We start from the raw sequence: 16,943 nt of genomic DNA on the forward strand, positions 1-16,943 counted from the left end.
TTAATAACTCCCCACTGACCTTAGGATTAAGTCCAAACCCTTTAGCATGTCATATAAAGCCCCTCCCTCCCACCTCCTACCTCTGGAGTCTCAGATGTGGGTACAGACACCTTCCCTTTCTAATTCTTTTTAAAGATTAACTCAAACATAACTGCTTCTGGTCTTTCTCCCCTCCCCATCCCAACCAAGTAGAAAGAAATCATTCTTTCCACCTGTATGTCTACTCCCTCATACTTTTATCTTAGCATCATTATTTTACCGTATTTATTCATCTACACGTTTCTCTTTTCCACCATAAATGAGTATCTTGAGGATAAGACCATATCTTATTAAATACCTAGTATCACCTTAATAAATATTTGTTGAGTAAATCAATATAAAATGACCATCAAATTATGTGAGCAATTATCTGATTTATAAAAAGATGCAACAAATTTTAAAATGACACAAAATACAATTTTCAAAACAACATTAAAGGGGCTTCCCTGGTGGCGCAGTGGTTGAGAGTCCGCCTGCTGACGCAGGGGACACGGGTTCGTGCCCCACTCCGGGAAGATCCCACATGCCGTGGAACGGCTGGGCCCGTGAGCCATGGCTGCTGAGCCTGCGCGTCCAGAGCCTGTGCTCTGCAATGGGAGAGGCCACAACAGTGAGAGGCCCGCGTACCACAGAAACAAAACAAAACAAAACAAAACAAACAAAAAAAACCCAACAACAACAAAAAAAACATTAAAAAGTGAGTGTATTTAACCATATTCAGCTCATTACAGAACAAATGGGTGAGTGGAATAATAATTCATGCTACAGCATGTTTAATGAACTGGCAAAAGAGAAAGTTGGTCGAAGGAAGGCAGACGAAATTTGTCTTTTAAGAATTAGAACCGAGGGGCTCCATAATCATCTGGCATCCGCTCAATATTGTACCTGGTCAGAACAAAAAATTAACACTGGTAAGAAATGTGGGTCCAGAACCAACCTTAAAAACCCATCCTTTACTGATTACATCACTCTCACCTCCTGTTGTGAATCCTTTTTGTCAGTGGGAACTAAATTTTAAAGGCCTATCATAATGAATGATTTACAGCAAAATGCTGACTATATTATCTTTATTCTTCAAAGTGAGAAAGTTAAGTTGGGGAGCCAGGCTCTAAGTCCGGGTAAGTCCAAGGCCCTCACCCATATTCTTCCCATTCTGTTGTATTTGTCCCAGGATAAAAGCTGGCCAATAATATCTGAGGACTGACATAGGAATATCCAAGAAGGATAAAAAGCAGCTTTTGTTTGTTTGTTTGTTTGGCTTAAAATAGTGGTCATTTATTTATTATTTAGTACAATTGTGAGGGCTGATTAGGTGGTTTTGTTGCGGCCTCCCTGGACTCACAGACCTGCCAACAGCTGGGGGCACAGCTGGCACTGGGTGTCCACAGCTTTTGTTGTTTTAATAAACTTTTAGTTTCCCAGATGAGGTGCTAATCACATGCACTAGGTTTCAAAAAAATATTTCTAGCCAAAAAGATTAGCTTGATTTTAATTACTGCTTTGTATTTAAGGCCACACATCTCCCTATTTCTTCTAGTGATCTTATTGTAACAATGTGAATGTCTGCCTCATTCCTAAATCCTAGCTCTATCTTCTGCCTTTGTTCTTGTTACTTTGCCTCATTTCTTCAAACAGAACTATGTAAACATTTGATACATCAATCTCTTTCAAATCCTTCTATAACTTGACCTCATTTTTAATTGATATCAATTATATACTTTTAATCACTTCCCTAAGAAAAAAGTTCTCACCTATGGTTAGAAATGTACATGATGGGAACTCCAGGGATCTTCCGGATTCTCCGTTTAAGGTCCCGGTCAACTGTGGCCACAATGTAACACTTGTGCTGGAAGAGACCCATTGGGTGTTCACATAGAGCTCATTCAGTGATACTGGATACAACCACTGTCTAGTCTGAGGAACTATTCATTTTCACAGTAAATAGGAATGGAAAGGCTAAACCAATTTCTTGAGTAGCTACTATGTTCTAGGAGCTCAAATTTGTAAGCTGCCTGAGCTGAATGTAGTTCTAATAATCTTGAGGGGGAGAAGATAGAAAAACTATTTAAAAGCTGCAAATTGGTTTTTGTCTTATAAATGGAGAGGATTTTCGTATCTGGGACAGACAATTCCTTGGTTTTTGGAAAAAGCCCTTAGAGACTCTACACAAAGGTAGAGTAAGTGCCTTAGATCCGAGGGCACAACTTTTGTGGTCTGTGGCATCTCTGGGGCTGACCTACTCTGAGGCCTCCTAGCAGTGGGGGTAGGCTGCCTCCTTGGCCCTAAAGGCAGAATAGGAGGATCTCCAGGACAAGTCTGAGTCAAACAGCTCTGAAAGCACTAACATTTAGCTACCAGTTTGGAACTAATTTGTATTGTACTTTGCTTCCATCCTACCCAAATCTCTCACTGAGTTCTAAAGAGTTGCAGATTGGTGTCAGCCATGCTGTGGGAAATTAAAGTAAATGCTGGCCCCACCCACGGGATGAAGTGGCTAAAAAGACGGCAGTGTGGTCACCAGATGAAGATGATTATCCTCAGCAGAGAGAGGCTCTTTAAGGGCAATCAGTAGCAAAAGTTCTTGTAGTATTTGACAAGGAAGCCAGAACACAAGAATCAAAAACCTACTTATTCTAGGGTATGTGTGAAACAGCATCCTGGGAGACTTAGACGTAACAAAATTCCTACACAGGGAGTAAATGGAACCTCACTTTAGATTCACAGGGAGGTGGAATCTGATATATTATTATGTCTATACTCACTCACTTAAACCATCTTACAGAGAAGATTTGTGGAATAAAGAATCAGTAAATGCTCCAAATTACACACCCAATAAATGCAAGTGCTAAGATTTGAAATCCTCCCTACGCCAGTGATCTTTCCATCATGGTTATAGTATACACTTCCAATCCATTTTCTCAAGTAAACGAGGACACCTACACTTCCCATCAAGGGATTCTATATACTTTTTTTTATCATTTATATTCCTAGATACTTTACATGAACATTCAGGAAATAAGTTTATCTTTTTTTTTTCATAGCACAAAGTACATATTAAAAAATGATGATACCTGAGTTACTCTTTGTACTAAGCAGTCATCTGCATAGGTTCCTTTGTGTGTGCATGGTAATCGTTCAAATCTTGGATCCTTGGCAATCCTATATGGTTATAAAAGGGGACTGGTGAAAACATTCAAGCAATTGAATAACTTCATGACTCTCAATCAGTGAAATAAGAGTAATGTGATCTATCTGGAGATTTTAAGACACCCCTCTCCTCCTGAAGCTTATCTTCTAATTGAAAGACAATTTAGAGAGAAGGGAATTAAAGCTTACTGACTGACAGCTGCTGTGCCTTACATCATGTACTTGTCACAAAACTGAATTATTATATTTCCATTTTACAGATAAAGAAGCAGATTCAGAGTCAGAGAGATTGATTAATTTGTTCAAAGCTACACAGCTGGGAAAAGCCAGGATTCAAAACCAAATCAATTTTAACCTAACCATTTTACTTTTAGAAAGTTGTCTTACACACACGTACAAGAATACAGGCACAAGGATGTCACTACTACACAGTTTAGAAGAGTGGAAAACTGGAGATAATCTGATTATCCACCAGCAAGGTAAAAGTTAAATACATTTTGGTACCCCTATCCTATTTTAAAAAATGAGGTAGAGTTGTATATACCAATGTGGAAGGACATATAATAAATTGTTAAATAAACAAAGCTGACCATATATATGTGTGTGTGTGTGTATACACACACACACACACACATATGTAACATAAAAAAAATCATATTCATTAATATCTTCACTGGTCTCAACAGAAAGGTCTTTAGTATTGGGAATGTGATAAGCTTATGATTTTCCAAAACTCTAGTTTTTCACTTGAAAGCTCAATTTTTATCATTGGTAACTAACAGAGTAAGTTGTTTTCCTTGAAGTGACAGGTTCATTTCATTAATTTTTGAGAAAATACCTGCTAAATACCAAAGTCTGAAAAATCAGTGTTTGCCAGTTGTTCTTCACATAAAAATGATATTTCATGAAAAAGAAGCTGGTTCAGCTCACAACTCAAGCACAAAAATGCTTTTCATAGAGACAACGTTCATCCTTTGGTATGTTTTTCTTCTTCTTCCAGTTTTATTGAGATATAATTGACATACAGCATTGTGTAAGTTTAAAGGTATACAGCATTATGATTTACTAGTAACAGTAAAATTAGTAACAGAACTTACATACATCATGAAATGATTACCACAGAAAGATTACTGAGCATCCATCAGGAGAAATGCTTTATGTGTACTTCACATTTCACCACACAGAATACTGATGTGTACAGCAGGGTTGAGATTTAACAAAGTTAATGAATTTTACTGCTCTGTTAAGCATATTCTTAAGTGACTGGCATTTTTTTTCAACTGCCAGTGGGTGGTAGTGAAGAATACAAAAACTACTAGCATTATTTGGGCCCACTGCCTTGATTTGTACTAAGGCACTGGCATTTTTTGCATTCAGTGCAAATGTCAGCACAGTGAAAAAGGCAACATCTTGGAATTATTATGAAAATAGTTTTGCAAACTCCCTGCAACGATCTCTAGGACTCCTGGGGTGGGGGAGGGTTCCATGAGCCATACTTTGGGAACCACTGCTGTAAACTCAAGGGCACTTTCCAGAATAAACTCAAAACCTCTTTAGGTAAACTCAAAATGCTTTACGTGTGAAATTCTGAAGAAGATAACTAGATAACAAACTAACAGAAAAACACTTTCTAATTGAAAATCTAGAGGAACTTAAATGGAGGCCCATGAGACCAATATGACTAATTAACTTAGTTCAAAAAGCTTCAGCTTGAAAACCTCTAACCTTCCAATGTTTGCTTTCTTAATTATAAATAGTTAACTAATTTTGTATGATTTTTATTTAAACTAACCAGACAAGAAATCTTCGGATAGCAAACAGCTGAAGGAGGGTCAAAACAATCTTCCTTACACCAATCTAGAACAAATCTGGACCAGGTCCTTCCTACCTTAGAGCCACTCGATACTTCTGCCCCAATTTCTCAATTTCAGCCATTACGCAGTCAGTTATACAAGGGATACCTGTTAGGAAAAAAAAAATTAGTAACAGAACTTGTAAAGGAACTGATTTAACTCTCTCTGAATTATATCCTGTTGAGAGTATGTATGTATGTATGTATGTATGTATATGTATTTACTGTTTGCCGTGCCACACGGTTTGAGGGATCTTAGTTCCCTGACCAGGGATCAAACCAAGGCCCCCAACAGTGGAAGCGCAGAGTCCTAACCATTGGACAACCGGGGAATTCCCCTGTTAAGAATCTTTGAAATGACAGCAAAATAAGCACCGTACAGTGAACAATAATAACTAGAGAAGAATAAAATCCCTATCTATAAAGAAACTAGGGAACTATTCCAACCCCACATCCCATTCCATAAAGTATCTGTCATAAACATAGCTGGGGAAAAGAACTGAGCTGGATCCCTGTCATTGTTTATATATTAAAATAAATTCTAGATGGAAAAAACTTTAAATGTGAATCAAAATACTTAAATGTGAACCAAAAGAAACCATGAAATTAACCAGAGAATATAAATTTGATCACATAAAAATATAAAACTTCTGTTTGACAACTATCAAACGAAAAGTCATACTAAAGTAAAATAAAAATAAACTGGGAAAAACATTTCTACACATTTGTCAAAGGGTAAATTTTCTTAATATACAAAGAGCTTTATAATAATAGCTTGGAAGCACTGAAATTGAAGCTGTGATTAAAAAATCTTCCAACAAATAAAAGCCCAGGACCAGATGGCTTCACAGTCGAATTCTATCAAACATTTAGAAAAGAGCTAACACTTATCCTTCTCAAACTCTTCCAAAATATAGAAGAGGTAGGAACACTCCCAAACTCATTCTACGAGGCTACCATCACCCTGACACCAAAACCAGACAAAGATGTCACAAAGAAAGAAAACTACAGGCCAATATCACTGATGAACATAGATGCAAAAATCCTCAACAAAATACTAGCAAACAGAATCCAACAGCACATTAAAAGGATCATACATCGTGATCAAGTGGGGTTTATCCCAGGAATGCAAGGACTCTTCAATATATGTAAATCAATCAATGTGATAAACCATATTAACAAAGTGAAGAATAAAAACCATATGATAAGCTCATTAGATGCAGAAAAGGCTTTCAACAAAATTCAACACCCATTTATGATAAAAACTCTCCAGAAAGTAGGCATAGAGGGAACCTTCCTCAATAGAATTAAGGCCATATTATGACAAACCCACAGCCAAATCCCTGTATAGCACAGGGAACTATATTCAATATCCTGGGATAAACCATAATGGAAAAGAATATAAAAAAGAATGTATATATATGTACAACTGAGTCACTCTGCTGTACAGTAGAAATCAACACGACGTTGTAAATCAACTATACTTCAACAACAAAAAATAAAGAATACTATAAGTGAAAAAAAGAATAAGGCCCATCTATATATATTGGCACAGAAAAATGTTCAAGATGTATTTGTTCAATGTAAAAAGCAAGGAGAAATAGATAACTAAGACGTGATCTATCCATACAATGCCATACAATGGAATATTATTTGGTAGCAAAAAGAAACGATATACTGATACATGCTTTAACGTGAATGACCCTTGAGAACATTACACTAAAATGAAAGAGGACCAAAAATATGTGACCCCATTTTAACGAAATGTCCAAAATAGGCAAATCTATATATAGAGAAAGCAAATTAATGGTTGCCTATGTGCGGCAGGGTGGGGTGGGGGGTTGGGGGGAATAGGAAGGGTTGGGGGATGATGGCTAAGGACCTCAGTTTCTTTTCACATAATGAAAATATTCTAAAATTGACTATGAATACACTAAAAGCCACTGAATCATATATTTTATTTATTTATTTTTTTGTGGGATTTTAGTTCCCCGACCAGGGATTGAACCTGGGCCCTCGGCAGTGAGAGTGCAGAGCCCTAACCACTGGACCACCAGGGAATTCCCTGACTCATATATCTTAAATGAGTGACTTATATGGTATGTGAACTAGATCTTAAAGCTGTTTTTTTTTTAAAAAAGCATGAAGATAAAAAAGTAAATAATGCATGATCCATTCTCATTAATAAACAAAAGTAACCTTCACCCCACAGAAATTGTATATGAATTTTTAAAAGCTGCCCCTTTCTGAGGAAAAGCTTTATAGGGAACTTGCATTTTCTTTATGCTAGATTTTCTTTTTACAAATACATTAACACTCTTGAAAGCAAACAAAGTTAAAAAATCTTAAACTAAAATACAATGCCCAGAAGAAAAAGCAGTTGTAAAATGGAGGAAAGAAGAAGTCAGGAAGAGCAGACAGTCATGGAATCAGAGGGCAATACACGCCTTAAAAGGATCAATTTCAGAGCCATGTAGCACTGAAGCAAGGGCTTGCATCGGGAGCAGGGAAGCAGGCTCAGGAAGATCACTACAAAGAGGACTCACGGGCAGAAAAGAAAGCTCATGGGTAGCTAACCATGCTCCTTTGTTAGAATATCAAATGCAAGGGACCAGGAGCTATGAAAAGGTCAAAGGGGCCTCTCCAAGGCAAGAGGAAGATAAAGGCATTCTTTTATAAATAAAGGCAAGTGAAGAAAAATTAAATAAGCAGAGCTTCAAACAGTTAAGGAATCTCCTAGGTAACTGAATTTGTACTGTAGTAGAATGTTTCTTCAGACTTTACTTTGAGGTATTATGTTACACAGAAAGTGGTATTTTCCTTAATAAGCTTGTTTTTGGAAAAGGCACCATGAGAACATTTAGCTGTATGCATTATAGCTATACTCTATGGTATCCATATCTGCAGAAAAACCTAACTATAGGACTAAAGCTATCCTAAACAATCATCTTTTTTTCTTTTTTCTTTTTTGGCCACACTACGCGCTTGTGGGATCTTGGTTCCCTGACCAAGGACTGAACCTGCACCCTCAGCAGTAGAGTGAAAGTGCCGAGTCCTAACCATTGGACAGCCAGGGAATTCCCCTAAACAATAACAATTTAGATAATAGTGGCAGAGCTATACAGTCAGGGAAGCAATTTCACCTCCAAGGGGCCATGCTTGAATCCTCCATCTATTTCATTTATATATAGGTCACAGCATTCCTGGAGAAGCAGGAACGCCATAGGAATACAAGAAGTCTACCAAGATTAGTGTCTTCCCTCATACAGGCCACCCTAGGACACTTTTACAGGCATGGTAGTACGTCAACTTCAGACTACTCTTTATGATTTCTAAGAAGCTTTTTAAAAAATTAAAGTATTAGATGTGGGCTTCCCTGGTGGCGCAGTGGTTGAGAGTCCACCTGCCGATGCAGGGGACACGGGTTCGTGCCCCGGTCCGGGAAGATCCCACATGCCGCGGAGCGGCTGGGCCCGTGAGCCATGGCCGCTGAGCCTGTGTGTCCAGAGCCTGTGCTCCACAATGGGAGAGGCCACAACAGTGAGAGGCCCGCGTACGGTTAAAAAACTAAATAAATAAAATAAAATAAAATAAAGTATTAGATGTACACAGCTTAAAAAAAATACGAAAAGGACTATATGAAAAAGTAACCATCCCCTGATCTTTTCCCACCCCACCAATTCTGATCCATAGAGATGACTATTTTAATTCATTGGCTGTTTTTCTCACTTGGTGGTTACCTTTATAACTTGGTTAATAATAAACTTATGCAGTTACTTTTTTTTAGGAAGATAATCAAAGATATTTATTGGTTATGTTAATGTATATTTTCTAGATTTTTTTCATCTTAGTGCATCCAAGTTTTGAAATGCTTGAAGCTGTACAAAGGTCTTCGTAGCATGTATTAACATGGAAAGGTGTTCATGATACATTACTCAGTGAAAAAAAAACAGGTGGCCAAAAAGCATGCATAGTATAATTCCAATTATGTTTAAATCTATATTTTTATTAATTGTAAAAGGTTGGAAGGTAATACCCAAACTATTAACAGTGATTATTTCTGGGAAGTAAAATTACGGCCTGATGCGGGGGAGAACTTTTGCCTATTCTTTTTATGTTCTGTATTGCTTAGTTTTTCGTTTTTTTGTTTTTTAAATATATATTTATTTATTTATCTAGTTGCACTGTCTTAGTTGCAACAGGCGGGCTCCTTAGTTGCAGCTCACTGGCTCCTTAATTGTGTCACATGGGCTTCTTAGTTGCTGCAGGCAGGCTCCTTAGTTGCGGCACATGGGATCCTTAGGTGAGCACGCAAACTCTTAGTTGTGGCATGCATGTGGGATCTAGTTCCCTGACCAGGGATCAAACCCAGGCCCCCTGCATTGTGAGCACGGGGTCTTAACCACTGTGCCACCAGGGAAGTCCCTGTATTGTTTAGTTTTAATGTACATGTTACTATTATAATTTACATAATTTAAACACATGTTAAATGATTTTTGACTCACCACTTCCTGTAAAACAAAGTCTAAACTCCTTAGCTTTTTACTTAAAGCACTCAACAATTTGTCTCCAAACCATTTCTGCCAATCTTTAAGAAATGTTTGTGGATAGAATTGAGTTTCACCTTCACTGTCCTACTTATACTCACTTGAGCCCAACTATTCTCACCAAATTTGCTCTCATGTTTTCAACCTTTGGGAGTGTGCTTTCCTTTGCCTGGAATGCTCTCTCTCTCTCTCTATTCACTAAAATCCAACCAAGCTATGAAGCTCAGATCAAGTAGCACTCACCCTCTCTTGAATTCCTATATTATATAATATCTGATACTCAAGAAGTACTTTTTTTCATCTATTGACATCTCCTCTCGCCATCTAGATGGTCAAATCCTGGATGACAGAAAGCACACCATATATTCTAGCACCCTTCTTTAAACTCTGTGTAGTAGAGCCACTTCATGTTTATTGTTAATGGTGACAATGAAGATTATGAAAGAAATATACCACTAACTTTCAAAGAAATAACAAATCACTTAGTTTGGAAAATACTATGACTTCATGGTACCAAGAATAACATATTAACATGGAATTATAATAGTAAAACATTACTGAGATGAAATATACAAATAAAACAATATGTTCTTTCTTCAGTGAAATCACAGAAAATAGGATAGGTCATTCCTAGAATTCTATTTTCACAAACGTAGTCAATAGTTACTAGATGCCAGACAATAGTAGGGAATTATTTACGGAAAACACCAGACGAATTTGGTTTAATATCTTGTTGGCAGATAACACATCATGCTTCTATAGAAGCTCCATGTGTTCTAGAATTTTGATGTAATAGGATTTTACATACTGTCATAAAAATAGAATGCTCTACTGCAAAGACATAGCAGGAGTGACCAAGTCTTGTTATGTTTAGTTCCTCACATTGTTCCAGTCCAAAATCACTGCTACATTACAGCCTTCAAATTTCAGTCAATTTACTGGCAGCTTGATTGGATCAGCTTCTGTTCCCACTTAATCCCACCTGACAGATATGGTCTGGGTGGCACGGCACAGTGCCACTGAAACAACTGGAGTCCCTGATACAGTACATTACCCTAGAACAATAAAGTCAGATTGTTATTTTATCTTTGGAGGCCTAAAAATTATTTTTCTGAGCATGGCTTCTTGTTTGGTTTGTGTGTCTGCTCAGTACTTTATAGTTAAACCAACTTTGTCCCTCATCAGTGTGTAACTGTGTCCAGTATTCCAAGAAGTCAAAGTGTGAATCATTTAAATAAGATACATAGATGCCTTATTTTTTTTGTTTTGTTTTTGTTTGTTTTGTTTTAGCATTATTTACTTATTTATTTATTTATTTTTGGCCGCGTTGGGTCTTCGTTGCTGTGCATGGACTTTCTCTAGTTGCGGTGAGCGGGGGCTACTATTCATTTTGGTGCACGGGCTTCTCAGTGCAGTGGCTTCTCTTATTACGGCTTCTCTTGCTGTGGAGCATGGGCTCTAGGAGCGCAGGCTTCAGTAGTTGTACCTCGCGGGCTCTAGAGCGCAGGCTCAGTAGTTGTGGCGCATGGGCTTAGCTGCTCCGCGGCATGTGGGATCTTCCCGGACCAGGGCTCGAACCTGTGTCCCTGCATTGGCATGCAGATTCTTAACCACTGCGCCACCAGGGAAGTCCCTTAAATATTTTATTTAAACTTAAAACTTGGGGGCGAGGGATAAATTGGGAGATTGGAATTGACATATACACTCTACTGTATATAAAATAGATAATAAGGACCTACCGTGTAGCACAGGGAACTCAATACTCCATAATGGCCTATATGGGAAAAGAATCTAAATAAGAGTGGATATATGTACATGTATAACTGATTCACTCTGCTGTACATCTGAAACCAACACAACACTATAAACCAACAACACCCCAACAAAAATTCTAAAAAAGCCTTAAAACTTATACGTGTAACTAGCATCTTTTTTTTTTAACATCTTTATTGGAGTATAATTGCTCTACAGTGGTGTGCTAGTTTCTGCTTTATAACAAAGTGAATCAGCTATACATATACACATATCCCCATATCTCCTCCCTCTTGCGTCTCCCTCCCACCCTCCCTATCCCAACCCTCTAGGTGGACACAGAGCACCGAGCTGATCTCCCTGTGCTATGTGGCTGCTTCCCACTAGCTATCTGTTTTACATTTGGCAGTGTACGTATGTCCAAGCCACTCTCTCACTTAATCCCAGTTTACCCTTCCCCCTCCCTGTGTCCTCAAGAGTCGTAGTGTGTTCTGCCTATGTTTTCCTCTAAGAGTTTTATAGTGTGCAGTTACTTTTTATATTTATTAATTTTAGGCATTTAAATTATTTACCTCTCTTACTCATCATACATGCCTTATCCCATCTTCCCAATTTAATTTAAAAAATTTTTTAAAGTATTTAAATAGTTATTTATTTATGGTTGCATTGGGTCTTTGTTACTGCACTCGGGCTTTCTCTAGTTGTGGCGAGCGGGGGCTACTCTGTTGCAGTGCGCAGGTTTCTCATTGTGGTGGCTTCTCTTGTTGTGGAGCGCCGGCTCTAGGCGCATAGGCTTCAGTATCTGTGGCACTCAGGCTCAGTAGTTGTGGCTCGTGTGCTCTAGAGTGCAGGCTCAGTAGTTGTGGCACACGGGCTTAGTTGCTCTGCGGCATGTGGGATCCTTCCGGACCAGGGCTCAAACCCATGTCCCCTGCATTGGCAGGCGGATTCTCAGCCACTGCACCACCAAGGAAGGCCCCCGATCTTGCTAATTTTAATAAATCAGTCAACAACATTCACATTACTTTCATTCTGTAAATGCTCATTATATAGTATCTTTTAAATATTAAAGACGGAGGTGTGCATTTTTTCCTTTGATTCCAATAATTTATTCTTTACAGCCAAGTTAAAGTCTAATTTTCATTTGTACCTTCAACTAGATGACTGGAAAATATATGAATATAAAGCCACCACAATACGCAACAGATCTATTAGGAAGTTATTCCCTTGTACTTGGCCTAAATTTTTTTTTCCTTCTCATGGTAGGAAGAGAAGATCATTTGAAGGAGGAGATACCCAAACACACAAGGGAAATCTATTAATGGTAAATTGCATACCTACGTGTAAATAAATTACCTTAGATCCTTTGTGGTACAAATAAACATCACACTGAATAAACTTAAGAATAGTAGACCATCATCATTTCTGGTTCTCTGATTGTAAATGGCAAAATGTCTTATTTAGCTTTTCCACATTGGAGTGGAATGGAGGATGTTTCCTACTTAATGTAAATAAATAAATAAATAAATAGTGAGAAGTGAAATAAATTTTCATTTATCCAGAATTTTAAAATCTGTTTTAAAATCCTAAAACAGAAAATTCCCCACCTATTTTTTTTCTAAATTGATGTCTATAATGATGGTCAAAGCATGCTAAGTGTTTTATGAATTGTGAAAGTTTAATTATTCCCAGTCAAGTTTGCATCATATTTCTGTGGTTTTTTTTGTTTGTTTTTGCGGTACGCAGGCCTCTCACTGCTGTGGCCGTGCAGGCTCAGCGGCCATGGCTCATGGGCCCAGCCGCTTCGCGGCACGTGGGATCTTCCCAGACTGGGGCACGAACCTATGTCCCCTGCATCAGCAGGCAGACGCTCAACCACTGCGCCACTAGGGAAGCCCGTATATTTCTGTTTTTTCATAAATGTCTTTTTTTCTTTTTTAACATTTTTTGGCATATTTCTTTTCAGTCCTTTTTTTCTTAAAATTTCTTTATTTATTTGGCTGCGTTGGGTCTTAGTTACAGCACGTGGGGTCTTCGTTGTGGCCTGTGGGATCTTTAGTTGAGGCATGTGGTATCTTTTAGTTGCGGCACACAGGCTCTTAGTTGCAGCGTGCGAGAACTAGTTTCCTGACCAGGGATTGAACCTAGGCCCCCTGCATTGGGAGGGCGCAGAGTCTTAACCACTGGACCACCAGGGAAGTCCCTGCATTATATTTCAATTCACTGAAAATGGTCATTGCTATGGTGAGCAAATTAAATAGCCAGCAATTCAGTTAAACTAGAACCCCATTCCCCTCTTTTCATGTATTTGGATAAGTATGATTATTCTGTACAAATGTCACAGAAATGGAAAGGTCTGATACTCACACTTGGCATACAGACAGTCCATCATTGACTGCACTAAGTCCAGTTTGGCTTTAATGGAAAAGTTGATAAAGTTGGTATCGACCAGGATGTGGTAAGGTGGGCCCAGCTGTGTGTTATATTGGAAGAATAAGCAGGAAGGGTGTTGGGGGCTGAAGGAAAAAGAAACAAAACACAAAGTAATGTCTACACTGATATTTGGTAAAAACAAAAAAAAGAAGTCTCTGCTTGGAACAGTTTGTTCCTTTTTCCTTTCTTTGGAAATAAATCCTAATAAACCCTGTGATGATATATCCATCACCAATCTAGAGCAAATAAGAAAAATAAGAAAAATGTGATGAGGTTTCATAAAGTTAAGTGTATTTATTTAAAAGGAATGACGTTTATCCTGAAAATATGCCCTTACTACTTTTTGGTGACACATTCTCTCTTTTATGAAATGCTGGTATGTTAAAACAATGGCGATTATTTCTTTTGAAAGATTCTTGGCAAAGAAAAACAAATGATCCTAGATTTAATCCCCAGGATTTTAGGGAAAATTTTACTGCTCTATGAAGTCCAGAAACCTTCAAACCATTAGAATTGGTATATACTCATCAATAACACTTTCATTTGCATAGCTTCATTTGTATAGTTGTGCCAGACAGACAAATGACTGAGCAAATCAGTTCAGGAAAAGCCTGAATTTCTATGAGGTCTACAGTTTTAGAATCTTTCTTCTAGTTTTAAAGGAAAACTTGAAATTCTTGATTACTCACACTTCTCTTTCCTTGAGTGCACTGGGATCTTTCTTTTCTTTCTTTTTCGGTTTTAATCTATCCTTTTCTTTACTAGGAAAAAAAACAAGTAAATTCAATGTAGGGGAGAATAAAAAACCATAGCAGTTATAACCTCATGAAAATTAAAAGTTTCTTCTTTTGTTTTGTCTACAAAGGAAATTCTACTTTGTTACTTCATTATATTAATATCAGCATACACTTTTTGAGCACGAATAACTATGTGGGAAATAGCCTGGAATTAACACAATTAATCAGTAAAACATAATTAAATTTTAAAACCATTAGCTAATAATCCATAAAAATTGTTAATGGATAAATAAATGTTGGTTAGATTATTATTTCGTTCTTAGTCAGAAGCTCTCATATCAAGGATCAAAATCCACTTCCAAGCAGTGGGTAAATAGGCTGACATTTATCTTCTAAAGACTGAGATGTTTCAACAGCAGGAGGAAAAGGGTTCCCCTACACGTCTCTTAAAAAGCGCTAAAATGTGACAATATATATACAAAATTTAACTTTAACTAGAAACAGAATATTATTAGTGGGGCAAATTTCCTTGAAATTACATAATAAATACATACTAAAGGCCAAGAATACAATTTAATAACAAATGAAGGCTCTAACAACCACTCACTCCTTTGTTCTAAGGCTCAGAAACAGTGAAGTCTAGTCCTTATTTAATAACTCAGTCCATTGTTCACTGAAGCAGGCAAGCTGTTTAGTTCCTCCTTATAATAGGGAATATCATTCTACTCTTCTTCCAGTCATAAATCTTCTTATAAGATTTATAAAGTGGAGACATCTATGTATTGTCCCATTTTTTCTTTCAAAAATACTTGAGTTGTCAGGTGCTGGTACAGCCATGGTCTCTGACCTCACTGCCTTTCAAAAATTATAACAAACCTTTTTTCCCGGGGAACATGCAGTGTAATGGCAAGAACACAGAGATAATCCTACCTACCTCACAGAACTGTTAGGAGGCTTAAATGTGATATGGCAGATACAGTATATAAAAACGGTGGTACAAATTGAACACTTAAGCGATGATGAATTCCCATCCCATTCACCAGCGTACTTGCTCATCAGCTAAGTGACTGTTATACTTTATTACCCTGTGCTATATAAATCCAAGACACAATAATATCAAAACTAAACACAAAACAACAACAAAAACTTTTACTACTCATCCCCTCGTGACTTCTATATCTCCGGGCAGTCTATGAACCCAGTTGATTCCAGACACTCACAGCCTCTGATCTCTGAGACTAAGCATTCGCTTCATGGTCGCATACTTCCGTGTTTTCTTTTGTTTCCCCTTAAAACAAAAATTTTAGAGTTAAAAGAGTTGTAAGTACATTGCATCTTCTTGAGTTCCTTTTCTTTTGTCCACACCCCTCTTCCCTCAAATACCCAACTCTTCTTATTCTAGCTGCCTCAACCCAGCGCTCTCCCCACTCGCTAGAGCATAACAGGAACCACTCCAAGCAGCTTAAAAGCTAAGATCAGAATGAAAATAAGCAAGGGGAATATTGTGGAAATTTGGCCAATGGCTACTCCCTCAATCTCTGTCCCAAACGTGGTCTGAAAATGCCCCTTCTCGAACCCTCGTCTCTCACCATGTTCACGCCGCAATGTTGTTCCTTCCGGAATCACCAGCAGCGCGACACTTTTGCGTCAGCCGTATAGCGCTTCCGGCAAAGGCTAGCCCGGAAGCGGAAGCCGTTTTGGGCAACGGAAAAGCTCAAGCCGGTTCCCGACCCTGGCAGTGTTTTGTACTGGGTTTTCTTGGCGAGGGTCGAGGGACGGTTTTCTGCTGGTGCTGCAGCCGCCTCCCAGGGTAGCAGAGCTGGGACTTCGCCGTGCTGCATCCCCTGCTCGGGTAATGTTTCTCTATTGCATCTCTCCAGCACGGGGCAGAGCCTAGAGGACCTGCCTGCACTAGAGTTCCAGAGAGAGGTAGCACAAGGGTAGGGGGGACGAAATTCTGGGTTGCCCAGTAGCTTGGGGAAACACATTCTCCTCATCCTTCAGCGCTGGGACATCAGGTCTTTATCGTGCTACGCGGAGGCTCTGGTTCCTACTTGGTTCTCCCAGCCGGCATTGTGCCTGGTGTAGCCAAGTGGACGATCCTCATGATTCTCCCCCGAGTGATTACCGTGTATTCATCTCGGTGAAGCGAGGGAGGAGCAGCGTTTGAGGGCCTTCTTTAGATTGTCTCTAGAAAATTGAGGCATAAGCTTGCATATGTTACTAGTTACCAAGCCAGGAAAATGTTGGGAAATAATTAACATGTATTGTGAAGGCTTGGTGTGTCATCTCTAATGGAAAAGGTAGAGTTTTTGAGAACAAAAAGGGAAAGATAGCTTCCATTCTTTGAGTACCTCCTAGGTACTCTGGTGGTTCTTAACCTTTCGGAGATCCACAGACTATTCTTTAACAAATGGGTACACATACAACATTTGT

The 16,943-nt window shown here is 38.4% G+C and overlaps 2 protein-coding genes and 1 non-coding gene across 6 annotated transcripts in view; 1 reads left to right on the top strand and 2 right to left on the bottom strand.

Moving 5' to 3' along the window:
• Window positions 1–724: 724 nt before the first annotated feature.
• On the bottom strand, window positions 725–16,125 carry FCF1 (FCF1 rRNA-processing protein). Its single transcript, XM_024737896.1, has 8 exons — window positions 16,097–16,125; window positions 15,728–15,795; window positions 14,460–14,531; window positions 13,705–13,853; window positions 5,075–5,147; window positions 3,111–3,198; window positions 1,791–1,885; window positions 725–924 (listed from the first exon to the last, which is right to left on the bottom strand). The coding sequence occupies exons 1-8, from the start codon at window positions 16,097–16,099 to the stop codon at window positions 876–878; spliced, it is 597 nt and encodes a 198-aa protein (XP_024593664.1). The 5' UTR covers window positions 16,100–16,125; the 3' UTR covers window positions 725–875.
• On the bottom strand, window positions 7,026–7,098 carry TRNAE-CUC (transfer RNA glutamic acid (anticodon CUC)). Its single transcript has one exon. It is a non-coding gene; the product is annotated as a tRNA-Glu (tRNA).
• Window positions 16,126–16,198: 73 nt separating the features above from the next.
• Window positions 16,199–16,943, top strand: part of AREL1 (apoptosis resistant E3 ubiquitin protein ligase 1) — a 41,604-nt gene continuing 40,859 nt past the window's right edge. For all 4 annotated transcript variants that reach the window (XM_024737827.1, XM_024737830.1, XM_024737828.1 and 1 more), the window contains exon 1: window positions 16,199–16,359. The gene's annotated coding sequence lies outside the window, so the exon portion shown is untranslated. The remainder of the gene's footprint in view (window positions 16,360–16,943) is intronic.

Source organism: Neophocaena asiaeorientalis, unplaced genomic scaffold, assembly GCF_003031525.2.
Source record: "Neophocaena asiaeorientalis asiaeorientalis breed wild unplaced genomic scaffold, Neophocaena_asiaeorientalis_V1.1 scaffold49, whole genome shotgun sequence".
NCBI classification, from domain to species: domain Eukaryota; kingdom Metazoa; phylum Chordata; class Mammalia; order Artiodactyla; family Phocoenidae; genus Neophocaena; species Neophocaena asiaeorientalis.

Coding starts and splice junctions, on each gene's coding strand:
- FCF1 (XM_024737896.1), bottom strand. Junction 14,532..15,727: donor AGTCTCAGAGATCAGAGGCT/GTGAGTGTCTGG, acceptor TTTTTTTCCTAG/TAAAGAAAAGGATAGATTAA. Junction 5,148..13,704: donor GGACTGTCTGTATGCCAAGT/GTGAGTATCAGA, acceptor TTTTCCTAACAG/GTATCCCTTGTATAACTGAC.